The sequence below is a fragment of the Orbicella franksi genome, chromosome 3 (assembly GCF_964199315.1).
Source record: "Orbicella franksi chromosome 3, jaOrbFran1.1, whole genome shotgun sequence".
In the NCBI taxonomy this organism is placed as follows: Eukaryota; Metazoa; Cnidaria; class Anthozoa; order Scleractinia; family Merulinidae; genus Orbicella; species Orbicella franksi.
The window spans coordinates 9,880,001-9,898,016 of NC_138147.1; the positions used below are offsets into that span (position 1 = coordinate 9,880,001).

At 38.7% G+C, this 18,016-nt stretch overlaps 2 protein-coding genes across 2 annotated transcripts; one reads left to right on the forward strand and one right to left on the reverse strand.

Annotated features, from left to right (window-relative positions):
• The first annotated feature begins 2,281 nt into the window (after positions 1-2,281).
• LOC145483012 (melanocyte-stimulating hormone receptor-like) lies at positions 2,282-3,630 on the forward strand. Its single transcript, XM_081461634.1, has one exon. It carries the CDS (start codon positions 2,372-2,374, stop codon positions 3,311-3,313), a length of 942 nt encoding a protein of 313 aa, XP_081317760.1. The 5' UTR covers positions 2,282-2,371; the 3' UTR covers positions 3,314-3,630.
• Positions 3,631-15,718: 12,088 nt separating this feature from the next.
• LOC145480380 (melanocyte-stimulating hormone receptor-like) lies at positions 15,719-16,739 on the reverse strand. Its single transcript, XM_081458664.1, has one exon. The coding sequence runs from the start codon at positions 16,712-16,714 to the stop codon at positions 15,719-15,721; it is 996 nt and encodes a 331-aa protein (XP_081314790.1). The 5' UTR covers positions 16,715-16,739.
• Positions 16,740-18,016: the final 1,277 nt, after the last annotated feature.

The window sequence follows — 18,016 nt, forward strand, 5'->3', positions numbered from 1 at the left end:
GGATGAGGTTTTTGTAATATCCAGAATAATCGAGGTCGAGGTAGGGGTTATCAGCCGAAGCCTTCGGCTTCGGCTGATAACGCTTACCGAGACCTTGATTATTCTGGATATCACAAAAACCGAATCTAATAATTGTTTTAATATACATTGAACGAAAAAAAAATGGAAGTCGTGTCTTTGCTTCTTCACTGATCAGAAAAGAGATAGTGAGTTCAATGTATAATGATATTGGTTATCAGACACTTTGCACATCAAACAATAGATCTTCACAAAAATTTACAGGCGAAGGCCTCTTTTTTCAAACTTTGTGAAGGTCCGGTAATGGCTGCAGAATGTTTAGAAAGTCTCAAAACTATGGAACCAAACAAGACACCTGGAACCATAGTTAATAGACGGAAATGGTTAGGAAGGCCGTTAAATATCAAAGAAGTAAACAAACAGAGTAAGATTTATGTTGGAAGGTCCTTGACCCTGTAGAAATCCTTTGCCATACGCTCATAGACGATGCATGAATTACATGATCGTTTTGCTACTTTTAGTTGTATGAGCACACATAACCACGTGTTGTATTTTACCAGTTTTCGTGTAGGGTCGACCCCCAAAATAGCCAACAAAAACATACAACAAAGAACTTTGCCAGGTTTTATCACCATTTCCCTCTATAATCTATGCTGGAACGGACGGAATTCCAGCTGAATTTTTTAAAGCCTTTTGGAATAACATTAATAAGCCCTATTTTGATCTACTTTGTCGCCTCTATTAACGTTCCCATGCTAAGGCCTTATCTCTACATCATAAAGGAGAGGGTAAATAACGTTAATTGCCCGGCCCCCTCCCTTGAGACTAGAAAATATAATCTCCATAATAGTTAACGATTCATTTAGGAGTAATATATTATATGCGTTTGAAAATAATGTGTAAAGGGAAATGGGTCGAGCTGTCCCTCTAGGGAGGTTAACTGGGTGAAGAGGTTACACATTTTTTTCTATTTAATTTCTCATTTAATCTGTTTCATTTCTGTTCCTCCCAGGCGAAAGCAAAGAAGAAGACTTCTTTAAAAGAAGTCTTCTAGAGAAAACGATTTCTGTCATCTCAGCCGTCTTTTCGGTCGGGGTTTCGTTCGGGCTTTTGTTTGCTTCCTCTGTTTGTTCATTTCTCTGCTGTTCACTCGGTTTTGCTCTTTGTCTCCGCCTTCGGCTGTCCATTTGTTCGGTTGTGTTGTGTTCGAGCGTTCGTTTCCTTCGCGCTCGTTTGGCTGTTCGTTTCTCTGTCGTTCATTCGTTTCTTGTTGTTTAGGCTGGAGTCATCTGTCTCATATTTGAATTCCTATTAAAGTTCCGAAATGTATTAAAACCTAGCGTCGGAGTATCGAAGCTACTTTACTTTAATATCAAGGGAGACAACCCACAGCGTTAGAAGCTTTTCACCCGCTGTGTAAACGTACCATACACTAAATGCCATGGTTTAATATCAAACAAGGTTTTCTCATAACGCCAAAAGTGTTTTTTTTTGTTTTAATCAGGGTAACATAATATAAGATCAGTCTCTATTAAATTGGAAGTGATCAATTTAATCCCGGTTGTATCTTTCATTACATTTAAGTTCATTAGGTTCTTCAGCACAAGATAAATTCTGCTTTATTCAGGCTTTAAAAGAAGTTTTATAGTACAGATGATTTCTGTTCCCTCAGTCGTCTCTTTGCTTTGGTTGGGTTGTGGTCGGGCTTGTGTTTGCTTTGGGTTCGTCTGTCTGTTCATTTCTCTGCCGTTCACTCGACAGTTTTGTTTTTTGGGTGAGGGAAATCTATCTGTTGCGTGCAGACGTCTGTCTGCGCTTTTGACTGTCCGTTTGTTTGGTTGTGTTGAGTTCCGGCGTTCGTTTGCTTTGCGCTCGTTTAGCTGTTCATTTTTTTTAGCGTTCATTCAATTCTTGTTGTTTGGTTTGGGGTCATATGTTGCATAATTATTTTAACTCCGTTTAAAGTTCGGAAATGCATTAAAACCCAACGAGTGGCGAGGTTCCTTCGTTTCAATATCAAAAAAAGTCTTCACAGCATTGGAGGTTTTTCCTTCGCTTTGTGAACAAAAAATAAAAACAAAATTCTTTGCAATTGTGTTTGTTGTTGTTTTTAATGTAAAAGGAGTCTTTGGCAGTTGAACCATCTGCTACCGCTCCGTTTCTTCGGTGTTTTTGTTTTTCAACTTATGCGTCGTAGATTGGCATGTTTGACAAGATGATTGAAGACCACTTACCTACGTTATGATGTCCTGTCAAATATCTTTCCGCATGCCCCTCCCACTCATTGAATGACCGTATATTACAAAAGGCATGTATATTGCTTGTCATCGCGGAGCAAGGAAATCGCAGAGTGATGGCCACAGCAAACGTGTTTGGAGGAGTGAAGCAAAAAACGTTTGAACAACAGTTGTGCTGGGTAGGGATAACTGCAGGAGCTGAAATTCACGGCCAGTTAATATTTCTTTCAATCTCAACCGCCTTCCTGTCCATTACTGCATTTCTCGGGAATGCGCTCATCCTAGCCGCTCTTCGTAAGGATTGTTTCCTTCATCCGCCTTCCAGAAGTCTGCTTCGTAGCCTTGCAACAACTGATCTCTGTTTTGGTATTATTGCAGAGCCTCTCAGTATTGCTTTCTGGATGTCTGTATTGCATGAACATCGGAATATTTGTCCTTACGTAACAGTAGCGAGTTTTCTAACTCATATCATTTTGTGTAAAGTGTCTCTGTTGACATTGACTGCAATAAGCGTGGACAGACTTCTCGCCCTGTTGTTGAGAATGAGATATAGACAAGTTGTTACTTTGAAGCGAACCCAAGTGGTGGTTGTTAGCTTTTGGGTTGCAAGCGCTGTGTTTTCAACGGCCTATTTCTTGAATTTCGTCATAATCTTATGGTCTTGCTCTATTGCTGTATTAATTTGTCTAGTAACTTCAACCATCTCTTACACCAAGATTCTCCTAACACTCCGCCATCGTCAAACTCAGTTACAAGACCGAACTCAACAACCGAACCAAACAAGTCCATTGAACATCACGAGATACAAGAAGGCAGTGACAACAGCGATATTGCTGCAATTGACAATGGTCACTTGTTATCTGCCTCATGGTATAGCAGTGGCTTTGTTGACTAGGACTGAACTATCAACATCTGTATTTCTCGCGAGCCAATTTACCGTCGTATTAGCTTGCTTAAGCTCATCATTAAACCCGATTCTTTACTGTTGGAAGATAGAAGAAGTTAGGCAAGCAGTGAAGGACACAATCAGACAAGTGCTTTGCTGTTCATCGTGTTAGCTCTTGTCGAGTTACGTAATGATTATCCCTTAGCTTACAAAGAAAAGATGAAAACGATAATTATTACGCTGTTTAGAAGATTTCCTCAAGGAAGTCTATTAAGAGCGGTACGTGTTCAGTTTAGGATATTGGTGCTGCATTTAGGATTAACATCTGTAAAAACCACACTATTGTAGATTAACAACTTGTTTTGATGACTTGCAATGTGAAATAAAGACAGTCAATAGCATAAATATCAGTTCTTGTTCTTCATTATTTAAACACCACCACTTTGCCAACAGAGTTTATCAAAATCAGTAAGCGGGTTTGTCGTTTTAAGCAGCTTTTCATTTAAAACACAGGCACGAGGCCAAGTGAGTCTCGAGATCGTTGAGAGAACTCGTATTTGGGTAAAGAACGAGCTTTTCAGTAATCTACGAAAATATTAGACTATTTGATGGCCATATGCAATTCGGGAGAAAGCCAGATTGTGTACAATCGGTACAAGGGATCACAGTAACTGCGACTTCATTTTAAAAGTAAACGTTTGGGTTCAGAATTTTTTTCCATGAATTTTTTTTTCGGTCTTACGTACTTCTAATTTTTATCGAATACTCATAAATTTATGCACAGAGAAAGAATTAAAAATATTCAGGATGATAATGTACTCAGTTGATGTTCAGACAGCTGTTTCTTCAAAATTGTGATCTGTTCATTGAGGCAGACGTTCGCTATTATATTCAAGATCCCTCATTCTTGGAACATAAACATAGTCAGACAGCCGACAGCACGGGTGGACAGCTTAAAGAAGATCTGTTCTATAAGGCCATTTTGGTGGTTGAGATAAAAAGGCTAGTTTTAATTTATTTTTAAAAGCCTAGGAAAGAAAACAAAATACCTTGCTCGGTTAAACTCAGCATAAAAAAGAATAGGTATTTCGGCAACTTACTAGCTTCCCAAACTGATTAGCATTGTAAGTTGAAGTTTTGTCTCGCGTTAGAGTACTAATGAAGTGAAAGACCACCTTTCATTGATACTGACGGATAGAACAGGGATTCTTGATGTTCATTATTCCATCAAATTTGGAATAAAGCGTTACCCCTTGGGCTGCGATCACGCGTACTCAAATCTGTTTACACTGACAGTTGAATAGTAACTTTGCAATGGCGGCAACTATGCTATCAAAATCAAAGGTACCTGACGCAAATCCCTGACGCAAATCCATTACCAAGTGTTTAATCGAGTCGATGAATTATATATATATAAAAAAACAATAGAAACTTTACTAAACATAAACAACAGGACGTATTCAAACAAGCGCAGTAAAGAGAGGGGTGAATAGCTAGGGGTATGCAAATCCGTCGATCCGTGTCTCGGCGTTCAGACAAACACATATTATGTGATTCTTTCAATATACAGAACGGCAAAAATTACGCCATGTTCTCAATATGTGAATACTACTTTCATATGCGAAATAACATTAACATATATAGACGCTCTTTCTCGCCGATCCGAAAAACTATTCACCCCGCTCTGTAAACGACACTGAAGCATGACACACACGCGGTATGTGTGGGTCTAGGTCTTTCCAAGTTCCCAACCCCAGAAAAAGTCCGAAAACATAGTGAACAACTCAGAGATGGAAATTCCAGAAAGAATAAACATTTAGAGTAAAAAAATTTTTAAAAATTGGTTAATTTTCATAAACGCGAGTGCAGGAGCAAGTGCAATATGGTTGCAAATTAACACTGGTCACTTGTTTATATCTACCGTATGGTTTTGCGGGGGCTTTGTCAAAGAAAAGCGCCAACAAATACATGGCAGGTCACGGAAATATTTTGTTATTCGTGCCAAACCAAAAATTCACCCCTGCTCGGACCTTCTGAATATGTCGCCAAGGAACAGGTAAAATTTTGGCTTATTACAGATGACGACAAGTCGTTTGCACAACTAAATTTTCACCTCTATTAAGCGGACGCTAACTTTGGAAGGAGTTCTATTTTGGTAATTTTAATTGTTTCCAAAAACCCTCTGTTAAGCGGATGTCGCATTGAATTTACAATGCAGATTACGTCCTTGAAAGATTGGATTGAAAAGTAGCAAGTCCATAATTAAAGTTAAAAGGAGATTAAAAAAACCATTATAAACTTTGTTACGAACTTGACTTCAGGATAGCTTGGTTAACAATCTGGTTGTGTGGATGTTAGGAAGTTTAATGATAATGGTTGGTTAATATTATGTAGTTTACGCAAACTCCTAAGGCGCCAAACCTCCATTACTGGACAGCTGCAAAGGTCCGAGAGTGCTCATTCAATAGGGATTCTATTTTTGTTTGCAGTTTTCTTGCACTCAGGGATGCATGACCATGAATACATTCAAAACACCAAATATTGTAAGCGGTGTTACTTTGAAACACCTTATTCCATGAACGTTTGAAATCCGATGAACAGAGTTAATGGAGAGTAATAGAAGTGCATAAGGTTTTCTTTTTAATGGATCGCGTGTACTTTGCGGCAGTGCTTAAGCCACTAACGTTAACTTTTTTTAAAACGTGGGTTTCGTCCAAGTTTTCTCCTCGAGAAGAACACAAAGAAAGTTCATTTTTAATATATACTACCCGGTGACAAGTCAAAACTTCTTTTGCGTCATATCTGACTCCGACTTTAAGTTTCATTAAAAGTTATAAGCTCTTTTAAAAATGACTTTATATTTTACCTTCGAGTTTCGCAATTTTCTAGATCTGTGCAGTGCACGTATTGGTCCTATAGCTTGCTCAAACTAAATATTTAATTCCAGCAATCAGTTCCAAATGAAAATACGAAAAATTAGCCGCTGTCACTCGCGTTGTCCAAAATACGCAGAACTTGGTCATTCCACGTTGTTGTTTTGCAGAGGATGGCAATATTTATAACGCACGCACACAGCCTTTGTTCTACTCATTAAACCTTTTGTTTGGTGGCGTTCTCGTTGCCGTTACCATCGTGGTTGGAAAGCTCTCTGAAGAGGCAGAGGGCCGACTTCAAACACAACTTAAAGCGAGATTCAATTAGTCCTGACCAGCAAATTTATTGACTTTCCATAGGAGGAAGGTAAATTCCTAAAGATAAACATAAGACGAATTAATACAAATTACTAACGGAAGACGGCAGAAAACTAAGAGGAAAATACAAAAACAGACGATGAACTGAACGGCTTACCAAAATGCTGGCAACGGGGTTCTGAGAACCAAGAAGTTAGAAGTGTACCGGACGATAAACTAGCACTAAATGAACATGAAGGAATAACACAAATATATACGCAACGAAATTTACATACGACGCGAGAAAAAAAGCGTGCAGAATGTGAAAAAATACATTAACATACGGAACAAAAAGGACACAAAGAAAACACGAAATATGGAAAACACGAGATATAGAAAACACGAAATAGCCGCAACACTCTCTATTGCCTCTTTTGTCGTTTCGGAGCAAACGCGAGTGACCTGATCAATGCAAAAACTATGATTACGGTAGTTTTGCTAATTTAACCATCGGGCTATCGTTAATATTGCATGCAGAAAAGAATCATTAGAGGGATTTACCAAGGTGACTCTTTTCAAAAATTATTTTCCCTTTTAAATTAAAAGCTTGAAGTGTTTCATCCGCTTCTTTGGGCTAGAGGAGGCAGCGCATAGGCGAGTGGTTAGGGCACCGGACTTGAAATCCTGAGGTCATGGGTTCAAGTCCCACCCTGAGCACTAAGCTGGAGTTGTTTCTCCTTAGACCCTAGTTCATCTCCTCAGTCAAGCTTGTAAATAACCAACTGGTCTGCTTCCCGCCAGTTGGGATTTTTAAACCTATTATGTGTATTTGAAATATTTGTTTCCTTCAGTTTAAGTGGCATGCCTGTGAACTAGCTAAGTGTAGCTAAGCGCGCTGACTGCTGTAAACAAACATTGAGCATATTTAAAATTTCAGACTTGCCGATTTCACCTGACAACCCTCCACGTGGCAAAATTCAATTTTGTTTCGCTCTTCTTGGCGTCACTGCAGCTATATTTGAACAGAGTGGTTTACACTTGCTATTTTCGAAGTCTTCCAGTATTGCGATAATGCGTTCCCCTAAGCGACCCGTTAACTTTCGAGCGAAAAACAAGTTTATGATTTTTGCTTCTATATGGATAAGTATTTTATTATAAAATATTCTGGATTGAAGGTATAAAAAGAAACCCTGCTTATTTGAACAAAGATATCAGAGAGATATTGTTTTTTTTTTTTTGTCAAATATATATTTTCAAAAAGGTCTGCTTTTGTTGCTAACAAATAAATACGAACGCCTGGCAGCTGTAGAAACAAAGAACCTAGTGATCAATGCTTATTTTATTGCTGTTGAGTAAATACTTGAAATGCACAAGAAGTTCGTGCCGTACGATTTGAAAAACGTGCGATTATTGAGGCAGAACCAGACTGCATTTTTGAAGGGCCTTTTTCATGAATTTTTCGCGTTTTGTCGAAATATGTTCCTTGCAGCACTTCATGAATATCTTTACATAAATGCATACTGATGAGTATCCTGTCCCCCGTGACCTCAGGCAGCGTCCACACTGAGCCGGAGAAATTTGAAAACGCCGCTTTATTTCTATGGTTAGACCCACCGTCCACACTAATCCGTCACAAAAGCGGAGCTTTTCGAAACCGCTCTTCAAACCGAAGAAATTTGAAAACAATGGACTCAAGATTATCATTTGATTTCCCTGGCCGAGTTTTCCTCAAACACAAATCCAAAGCAACCGGTGATTGCTGCGTATTTAAATTTCCCCGTCGTATCGTGTACGGAAAACATTTGATGCGTTTTCACTGAGACCTCCGTTTTGATAGGGAGTGCCCATTTTCAATTTCATAGTCCCCCTTCCCTCTCTGGTTCTGACTGAACAACTTAGGAATGAAAACTTCCAGAGGGAATAACAATTGTTATAAAGCTCAAATGCGTAAAAATGATTCTAAGGTACTCTGTAACATGTCATCGACTATGTTCACGTTTCAAAGATAACTGCTCAAAGACGTGGAATAGGCCCACCTAGTGATGCATACCAAGGCACAAGTCTGTTTTCTCGCTTTTCTTTGCTGAACATAGCTGAGCTGTGTCTTAAGCCTTACCTTTTTGCAAGATCCCTGCTCAAGCAGTTTAAGGCCTGGGTGAGGAACGTGAAGTAGAATTATTGTTGGGCAGCCATATCTCTTGTTATATTTGTTTTACCAAGCTTAACTTTTCCCTGATTGTAAAACTCGGCGTCCTGCCTTGCCTTAAAATAGCATTTTGATCACGTGGCATATCACGTGGTCATTTTGTTAATCTTAAGTAGATCGGCGAATTGGTGGCGAATTTTCATTCTATTGATCAATAAATGAGAGTTTTTGACGCGAATTTAAATTATCTACCTTGTTACGTTTGGAATGATCTTCCTTGATTTCGGTTTTAAAAGATATAAATGATCAAAAGAAGAATTTTGTTGAAAAATACGACCTTTGACCCTTTAAAATTTTTCTGCGAAAATAGGGACGGTCATTCCAAACATTTTCAACATAGTATACTACTGTGAGAGGGTGGAAATAATTGACCTGCATCTAAAACGCGTTTTTGTTGGATGATATCACAAAAAACCGCCACCAACTCCTCAAATAATGGCTGATTTCCGCTAAACGTTCCGTGACATGTCACGTGCCCCGTCAGAAGCACCAATTCTACTTTAAAATGTTCAGGACGTTAAAAATTAACTGTGTGCTAAATTTGGTTCCATTGCCATTTATGCCTTTAGAAATATAACTAATAAATTATTTTTATTTGCAAAAGCCTTTGACCCTACTTGAGCTGTTGGAGTCGAGATACTGAGTGTAAGAGTGCTATCCAATTTATTTACTTTTTAAGTCTCTCCTTCTCCATCCAAGTTTGGTGCAAGCACTGAGTTTTATTTCAGGGAGTTACTGATTATCAAGGATCCAGAAGGTGTGAGGTGGGAACTGGTTTATCCCGAGAAAATAGGACTTGGGTTCCTGGGTAGGGAGACACCAAAAGTGTCTGGACAAATGGCCAGACAAAAGTGACAACAGATAAATACCCGAACATTTAACTGACAACTGACATTTGTAGTCAGATTTACTGACAACTGACAAAAGGCTTTAGCCATTGTTATTCGTTTTTATTATATGGCTGTGTCTCAGATGGACTGGGAACTACCGAATTCACGAATTTGATTGGCTGAAATCGATATTGAAAGCGGTCTAGATTTTCCCATCTGGACCGGCATCTAGACCGATTACATTTTGCGGTGAAAAAGTTGCAAACTAAAATGCAAAAATATTGACTATTTTCTTCTAACAATATTTATTTATAGAAGTGCCAAAAAGCCTGAGGAGAAAAAAGTAAAGAGGACGAGCAAACTTTGGCAAAATTAATTTCGGCTCATCGCCGTTCGCAAGCAAAATGTCAGCTTGGAACAACAATCTAAAATTTTCTTGACGTTTCGCATGCTACAGCACGCATCTTCAGAAGTGGCGGTTACAAAAAAACGAAAGATTTAAAACGTAAAAGTACAAAGCGAGGTACTGGTAACTAACTAAACAATAACGAAAACAAAAGGTCATAGCTAATTAGGTGACAGCTTTTCACTGCTAGCATTGTCATTAAGTTTTTGGTTTCGTCAATCTTAGGTTGATTTTTCAGAACACTTGCCAAGTTAAGTCCTTTTTTCCTTACAAAGATCGTTTAAATCGCTCGCAAAAATCTAAAGTCGTATACAAAGCCAACTGCTGGGATTGTGACGCTTTCTATATCGGCAAAACAAAGCGACGACTGCATGACAGAAAGATCGAGCATTTTAAAGCCCTTACCCAAGTGGATCACGCTTCCGCTGTTGCTGATCACGCAATCTCCACCGACCATAACATCAAATGGGACCATTTCGAGGTCTTTGCTAGTGGACAATGTGATTTACAGTGAAAAGCTGTCACTTTATTAGCTATGACCTTTTGTTTTCGTTATTGTTTAGTTAGTTACCAGTACCTCGCTTTGTATTTTTAAGTTTTAAATCTTTCGTTTTTTTTGTAACCGCCACTTCTGAAGATGCGTGCTGTAGCATGCGAAACGTCAAGAAAATTTTAGATTGTTGTTCCAAACCATGCGTAGTTCATGTGTTATGTTTGTTGCCGCTGTTTGCATTTTGTTTCTTGTTAAATTGAAATGGCCAAAGAACAAGAGTGTTTATGATAGTACAAACTAGTTACATTAAACAAATTAAATTGTTCTTGTTTGCCATATAATAAACATCTTATTAACCAAACTTAGTCGGTCTGTATGGGAGAATCTTGACCTCGGTCGTGTGTACAGACCTCACTGCGTTCGGTCTGCACCCATGACCTGGGACAAGATTCTCCCATACAGACCTCCTGCTCGGTTAATAAGAGCTAAGAAATTCATCGAAAATCATTTTTTTCGGTTGAAGTAGTATTACTTTTATCTTTTTAGTTTAATATGCATGCTGTTTAGTTTGTATTAAGTCTGTCAATATTAATCATTTACAATTTGTCATTTATACTGTCTGTTGCATAATCTTCAATTGAAGGCCAAACGTTTTAGGCCCCAGGCCTGGCAACAGAGGAAGAAAAAATTGCTGTATACTGACTCCCACTTAGTCGCATGGTTTGAAACTTGAACTATTTTGTTCAGTAAACTTTTAAAAGAGAGCTCCGTGATTTTCTAAACGAACATAGGTTGTCTCTCCCCGAGAAAAATGATCTTTTTTCGATATAAGACAACCTTTAAAATCCAGAAAAGCTGAGGTGAAGGGGCATGAAAGCTTCACTGCCGTAGTTCATGTCCTCCGGCCCCTTCCTTCCCGGGGATCATGGACAAAAGTGAGGTGAAGTAGTCCACGTACGGTCCCAGATAAAACCAATGTTTTGGTCAATTTACGCTGTTGTTTTTTTAGAGGAATGACAAAGCAAGACCAAAGGTGTATTACGCACGTACAAAACCACTTTTAAGTTCGTTAAACCAAAAAATGTCATTCCTTCTTACTGAAAAAAGGAGCCATCTTAGCTTAGATCTTCGAAGGAATTCCAGAACTGAAGAGGAACTCATTCTTTGTCAGGTAAACATCGAAGAGTGTAGGGCGAGATCAACTTTGACACAGATTTATTTGTTAATGTTTATCTTAGCAGATTTTCTTTAGATATACAAACACGATTTAAAAAGTTTAACTGAAATATAAAATTAGACCATCTTGAAGGACTTCTTCAAGTTGAGAAGCAATTTTATTCAGTTCACTTTGTCACAAGTAAAGGACAAAAGTTAGCTTAACACTGGTGATTTCCCGGCCACAAGTCTCTTTTCCTGGCATGAAATAAGCCCCACGTGATGTAAAACATGAGGATCTCTTTCTCGAATTACTCTTGATCTTGTGGTGTCAAAACATATTTTTTAACATCATTAGATACAATTATCGACCGATACTGGCTCGTCGTCACTTTTAATAAACAAAACAAAATGCGGCTGTGTAAGATTTTTTATATCTCTGAAGTCCTACATTTTGTGGATTCTTTACCAAACAGGGTTACAGACTATCAATGGACGTAGCAACCAACTTATCCTCCCCTTCCCCCAAACAGAAAATAATCCTAGCAGTTATCCAACCGAATCCCTCTGAATCTTGCAAGCACACACAAACAAACTTGGGAATTATAAGCAGCAAAACACCGCTCCAGTCTTCCCGCAAATTTACTGTCTGGCGAAGCTTTTTGAAATTCAAAACAAGTTCACTCGTTGCTATTCATATTTCATCTTGACCTTCGCATGCGGTAACTACCAAGTGAAGGGAAACGGTAAACTTGTGTTGATTCTTCGTTAATAATCTTCAAGAAAGTAGTTCCCGTGTGGACATTGTCTGTTTTGAACGACGACAAGGAGGTCTTCGCTTTACCGTGCATTGAAAGGGCGGTGAACAAGTGGTTAATGTACTTTTTTAGCAGAGGAGATGAAGACTTTCAAGCACACCGTCCACAGTGCCGAGGTAATTCACCATAGTTTCCTTAAATTTAGTCTTCTCTGTGCGTGTTTTTTAAATAAGTTAATTTCTTTACTTTTAAATACTCGCACCTTGTGATAGAATCCAAAACGGTTTGCTTCACTACATCGAAAGCGTAGATTATATTTGCCTACTTAAACGTTGTTTACCTGGAATAACATGGTTTAAAATTGTCTAAACCCTTGAATGCCAATTACGCATATACGCGTAATTAATGGTCGTGCTCTTTGTAACACTTGTGGCGTCATAAATTTAAATGTCATCAGATATTCTCTATAAGCAGATAGTAGTACTAGGCTCAGCCTTTCCCTACAATGGTCAGGTTTAGATATCGACGACATTCCGACGTCGCAAATCGAAAAATAACGTTATCAGTTTTGGTGCAAAAACGGTGGTAAAATGCTCCATTATACCTATGATTGATCAAGGTCCATTTCTAGGCTTCGCCCATGATTAACATCCAGCTTTTCCCGGCAGCCACAAAGATCATGCAACGCAAAAGGTAGCCAGAGTAAAAGGGCCGAGAAAAAAAGAAAGGGACGGGGCAACAAACAAAATTGAGAACAGTTAATGGCAAAAAAAGAAGCAAAACAAAAACAAAAACAAAAACAAAAAACAGAATTTTGGCTTATGCGCATGCCCAGAATTGAAATATTGCTCAATTTTGTACGTAATCCTCGAAAAATCTCTCCTTTTGGTGAAAAAAGCTTTCTAAGCAAAACTTAGGCTTATTTAGCGTCATGGCAGCCAAAAAACCTGACTCAACGTTTAAAAACGGTATTTTTTTGGCCAAAATTTGGTATTCAAAGGGTTAAAGCAAGATGTATATTATTCCGTCCTTTTTGACAACCCTGATTTAATCGAATGTTTTTGTCGGAATGTTTTTTTACTTTTTGTTCTCTTAACAAAAAGGAAAAAATTGTCCTATACGAGATTTTTTACTGAAATGTCTTTAAATTAACGTGATTATTTTCCGCGTGAAGCTATTGAAGGTTCTGTTTCTGAGATCGGGTCTGCAGCCCGTTTCTCGAAAGCCCCGGAAACATTTCGGGCCCGTAAAACTATTTTTAGCTCATCTGTATCTAAAAACGGAGAAGTGTAGACGCCTAAAACTTCTTCTTTGAAAGGAGCCTCCGTTCGTATCAAGAATATATGAATAAAACAGTTCTGTAATAGTAAGGTTCGAGATTTCGCAATGGCATTCTGGGTCCCTGGACTGTTACGCACTGAAAACAAATTGCTCACTCCTCTCTATATCTTTTTTCAAAGTTTCCGCACAAAATCTTCGTCATAATTTTTCGTGACATCATTGGCTAAGAAAATTTCCTATTGTGTTTTGGCCAATCATAATCCAGAATTACGATATGTAATTTGCACTGGTGTTACACTTGAACTGCATTGCTCTCAGCCAATCAGAATCGAGTAATTTTTTCACGTATATATTACTACTTGTGTAATATAATAACGAGGAACGAAAGTTTCCAGTGGCGGATCCAGACCTTGAACTAAGGAGGTGGAGTGGGAGGGCTTTTGTTTTGCTTGCCCTGCCGGCTAACCACCCCCCCCCCCCAAAAAAAATAATAACGGGGGCCGGGCCCCTCCCCTAGATCCGCCACTGGTTTCAATCGTAATTCCCCATTTTCGTACAAGGTAACCATTGAAATGTTGCAAATGCCACATTTTGCTGCGATGCACCGAATTTTGGCGGACATTTTGCCGCCGTATTTACATTAACAATTACGAACTTTACTCTGATTGGATATTACCTCCACTATGTAAATAGTTCACCCCTGAACTGAAAACAATATCGTTTCGTTTCTGACGAAACGAAACAAACAAACAAAAAAAAGATATTTGAAAAAATATTTAAAACTGAAAGAATGAAAGAAATGCCAACTGGCCGTGAATGCTGAGTGTTGCTCTAAGACCTGCCCAGCACATCTTTCGTTCGTATGTGCCCTCGTCACTCTGCGATTAAACGCCTTTTGATATATGAGCTTATTTAGTGAGTAGGAGGGCCGTGAAGGGAAAATATTTGATGGTATGTCATAACGTATGTTTGTGCGTTTTAATTATTTTGAAAAACATGTCAGTCCAAGGAAGACTTGAAAAACATCGAACTAGCCAAGCAGATCGTTTTACTATCAAAGACTCCTTTTACAAACCCATTGACTCGATTGAACACGGACTGATAAGAGGATATGCATCAGATATATTTGTTTTTAATAGCAAAGTTGCCTCCTAAATTACTATTCAATTTTCGTGCTCCAAGCAGATATTAGTATGCGTTATTATTCCTGAAGAGCGACACTTCAAAATGTGATGCTCTTATCGAGAATCAGTAGTTCATCCGTTTTGACAATGAAAGGCGGTCTTCATACGTAATTCACCTGAAGCGAAACTTTAAATGGCAATTTTGAATTCGGGAAGCTAGTAATTCATCACAGTTCCCCGCGCAGCTGCGGAAATTAGGCACCCTTTTAGAAACAGTTATGGTTTTTTGAATAATATTTAATATCGAAAAAAAATCCTCTTTCTTTCTAGGGTTATAAAAAAGAAAGGAGAACTATTCTTTTCTCCTAAACCACCTCAGTTATTTTACAGAACAGGTCTTCTTCAATTTGTTCATCCCTGTCAGTTTCAGTTATTGACTATGTTTATGTTCCAAAACTGAATTACCTTGAGAAAATACAATGGCGAACACCTGCCTCAATAAACAGATCACAATTCTGTAGAAACAGTCGCCTGAGTGTCAGTTACTCATCTGAACCCTACGCTTCTTGTCTTATTTAAACGTAAATCAATTTATGAATGGTCATTGAACGGTTTTGGAAATAAGAGCAATCCGAGCTCAAACAGTTAGTCCTAGAATTATGTCGCAGCTATTCTGTTATGTCGTAAGAGCACTCCGGCGACTGCACACTTCCGCAGTGCACGAGGCTATCAAATTATTTCCTTGATCACTGAAAATCTCGTTCGTTCTACACCGAGGTACAAGATCTCTGTCGGATCTCTGCGCTTCTTGCCTGCGTTTAAAGAGAAAGAAACATCGCTTTAGTGTGAACTGAGATCCCGACTAGTTAACCCGCTCATGACAAGAATAGATTGTTCACGTAATTTTAAAACAACTCGAATTGACATTAATTATATTTATTATGCAAGTCTGCAAAACAAAATTCTAATTTCCATTTAACAATGAAGTTGTTATTGTTATAAATGCAACAAGCAATACAGATATTCTCTACTCTTAATTCAATATAGTATCGAAACACCTTTGACGAAATCGTTTAGACCGTTTTCCTTTAGCGATACATCGTTTTCATCTTTTCCTGGAAAGATAAGAGATGATAGATAACTGGCGACAAGAGCTAACACGATGAACAGCAAAACACCTGTCTGATTGTGTCCCTTACTGCTTGTCTTACTTCTTCTATCTTCCAGCAGCAAAAAATCGGGTTTACTGATGAGTTTAAGAAAACTAAAGTGACTGTATATTCTCTAGCGAGAAACACGGATGAAAATAGTTCATTATTAGTCGACAAAGCCGCCACTATACCACGAGGCAAATAACAAGCGACCATTGTCAATTGTAACCATATTGCACTGGACACTGCCTTTTTGTATCGCGCTATGTTCAGTGGACTTGTTTGGTTCGGTTGTTGAGTTTGGTCTTGCACGTGAGTTTGATGACGACGAAGGGTTAGGAAAATCTTCGTGTAAGCGAAGATTGAGGTTGCTAAACAAAGTGATATAACTATCACGATTGACCACAAAATTATGAGGGAATTCCAAAAGTACGTTGTTGAAAAGGCGGCGGACACGAGTCCACAAGTAATAACGGTCGTGTACGTTCGCTTTAAAGTTACAACTTGTCTGTATCTCAGTCCCAACAACAGGGCGAGAAGTCTGTCCACGCTTATTGTAGTCAGTATCGCCAGAGACAACCCAGACAAAGTAATACCTGAGATAAAAACGGCTGCTGATACATAACGACAAATATTCCAACGTTCATTTACTACAGTCAACAGCTCAGTGACATAGAGAGGTTCTGAAATAAGTCCAACACAAAGATCAGTTGTTGCCAGGCAGCAAAGCAAGAGTTTGGACGGCGGATAAAGTGAAGACTCCTTGCGAAGAGCGACTAGAATCATAGCATTTTCAAGAAATGCTGTAATAGACAAAACAGAGTTTAAAACTAAAAGAAATATCAACTGGCCGTGAAATCCAGGTGCGGTAGTAGCTCGGCAGAACAGTTGTTCCACTGCTTGCTGCTTCTCATCTTGAGAAACGTTTGCTGTTGCCGGCGCCATCACTCTGCGGTTTTCTCGCTCTGCAGTAATAAACAATCTAAGCGTCTTTTGCATTATGAGCTTATCGAGTAAGTGGGAGGGGGCGTGGGGAAAAAAAAAATATTTGACGTGAGGTCATGACGTACGAGCATCCTTTTAAATTACTGCCTTAAATATGTCAGTCTAAGGAAGGTTTGAAAAAAAAAAAACATTATACTAGAGGAACAGATGGTTTGACAGACAAAAATAGAAGATTCCATGAAGTAGCATCATCATCATCATCATCACCACCACCATCACCATCATCATCATCATCGTCGTCGTCGTCGTCGTCATCATCATTGTCGTCATCATCTATAATTCCCATTGCTGCTGTTGTCGTCATCATTAAAAAAAATTACTTAGAACAAAGTAATTTTCCTTTATCGCGAGATTCATTTATTTCATGGCTTCTGTAAATTACTGGTTTCCACTAAGCGGTCAAATTAATTCATTCCGTAACACAAAGTAAATTGTCAGTTTTTCTGAAATCGTGGAAAATGTGCAATTTGTAACTCTCTTGAAAGCTCTTTAAATAGAAACGTGACTTAACTTGACAGGTCGGTTCTCCATAGATTAATACTATACTTGATATATTTTGGCTGGAAATATTTGTACCCAATAAAATAAAAAAAAAAAAACAGTGTCACCGCTGGGCATGCGTAGTGATGCCCACATTTTCTGAGGGATGTTCAAGTCCTATTCGTACAGTTTATTTTCGCGCGTCATTATTTTCGCGGGTTTCGATCGATAAACGTAAGACTAACAAAAAAATCCACCTCGCGGATCTTACACACCGTCAAATTATAACCACCAGAACAAATTTGCAAAATCAAACAGTTGAAATAATAAGTGCCATTCGGCAAGAAAATGGCCTCGATCAAAGGATTTCTTTCAGTCATAAAAATGACCATTATCCGGTTCCTTGTAGTTTTGCATTTTATTAGTAATTATCTTCTTCGTAAAGAATTAAACATTTGCAGGAGCCATAATCGGGAACGGAGACCGTAAGTCTCGGGATTCACGCGCACCTATGATATGGGACAATTTTTCTATTTTTAGAACAAATTGTGCCATCCTGACGTCATATATCCGCGCGGATTCACGCACAAGTCAGGAGCTCTCGCGTGGATGTTGTCACGTTGCGTGATCAAATGGTTAGAGTTGAGAGATTCTCTTGCGTATTTTTCACAGCGATGGCAGGGAATAAGGCAGGGAATACGAACCAGGGCGCTTATATGTTGTTTTATGCTCTGAGCTAACGTAAAAGGTGGGTTTTTCAGGGTCGAAAACAAGACTTCAATCTCGCGCTGGGAATGAATAATAAGATCTGCTCAC

Bases quoted from the DNA above. Each gene is read 5' to 3' on its own strand.
- LOC145483012 (XM_081461634.1), top strand. From the start codon at position 2,372: ATGGCCACAGCAAACGTGTTTGGAGGAGTGAAGCAAAAAACGTTTGAA.
- LOC145480380 (XM_081458664.1), bottom strand. From the start codon at position 16,714: ATGCAAAAGACGCTTAGATTGTTTATTACTGCAGAGCGAGAAAACCGC.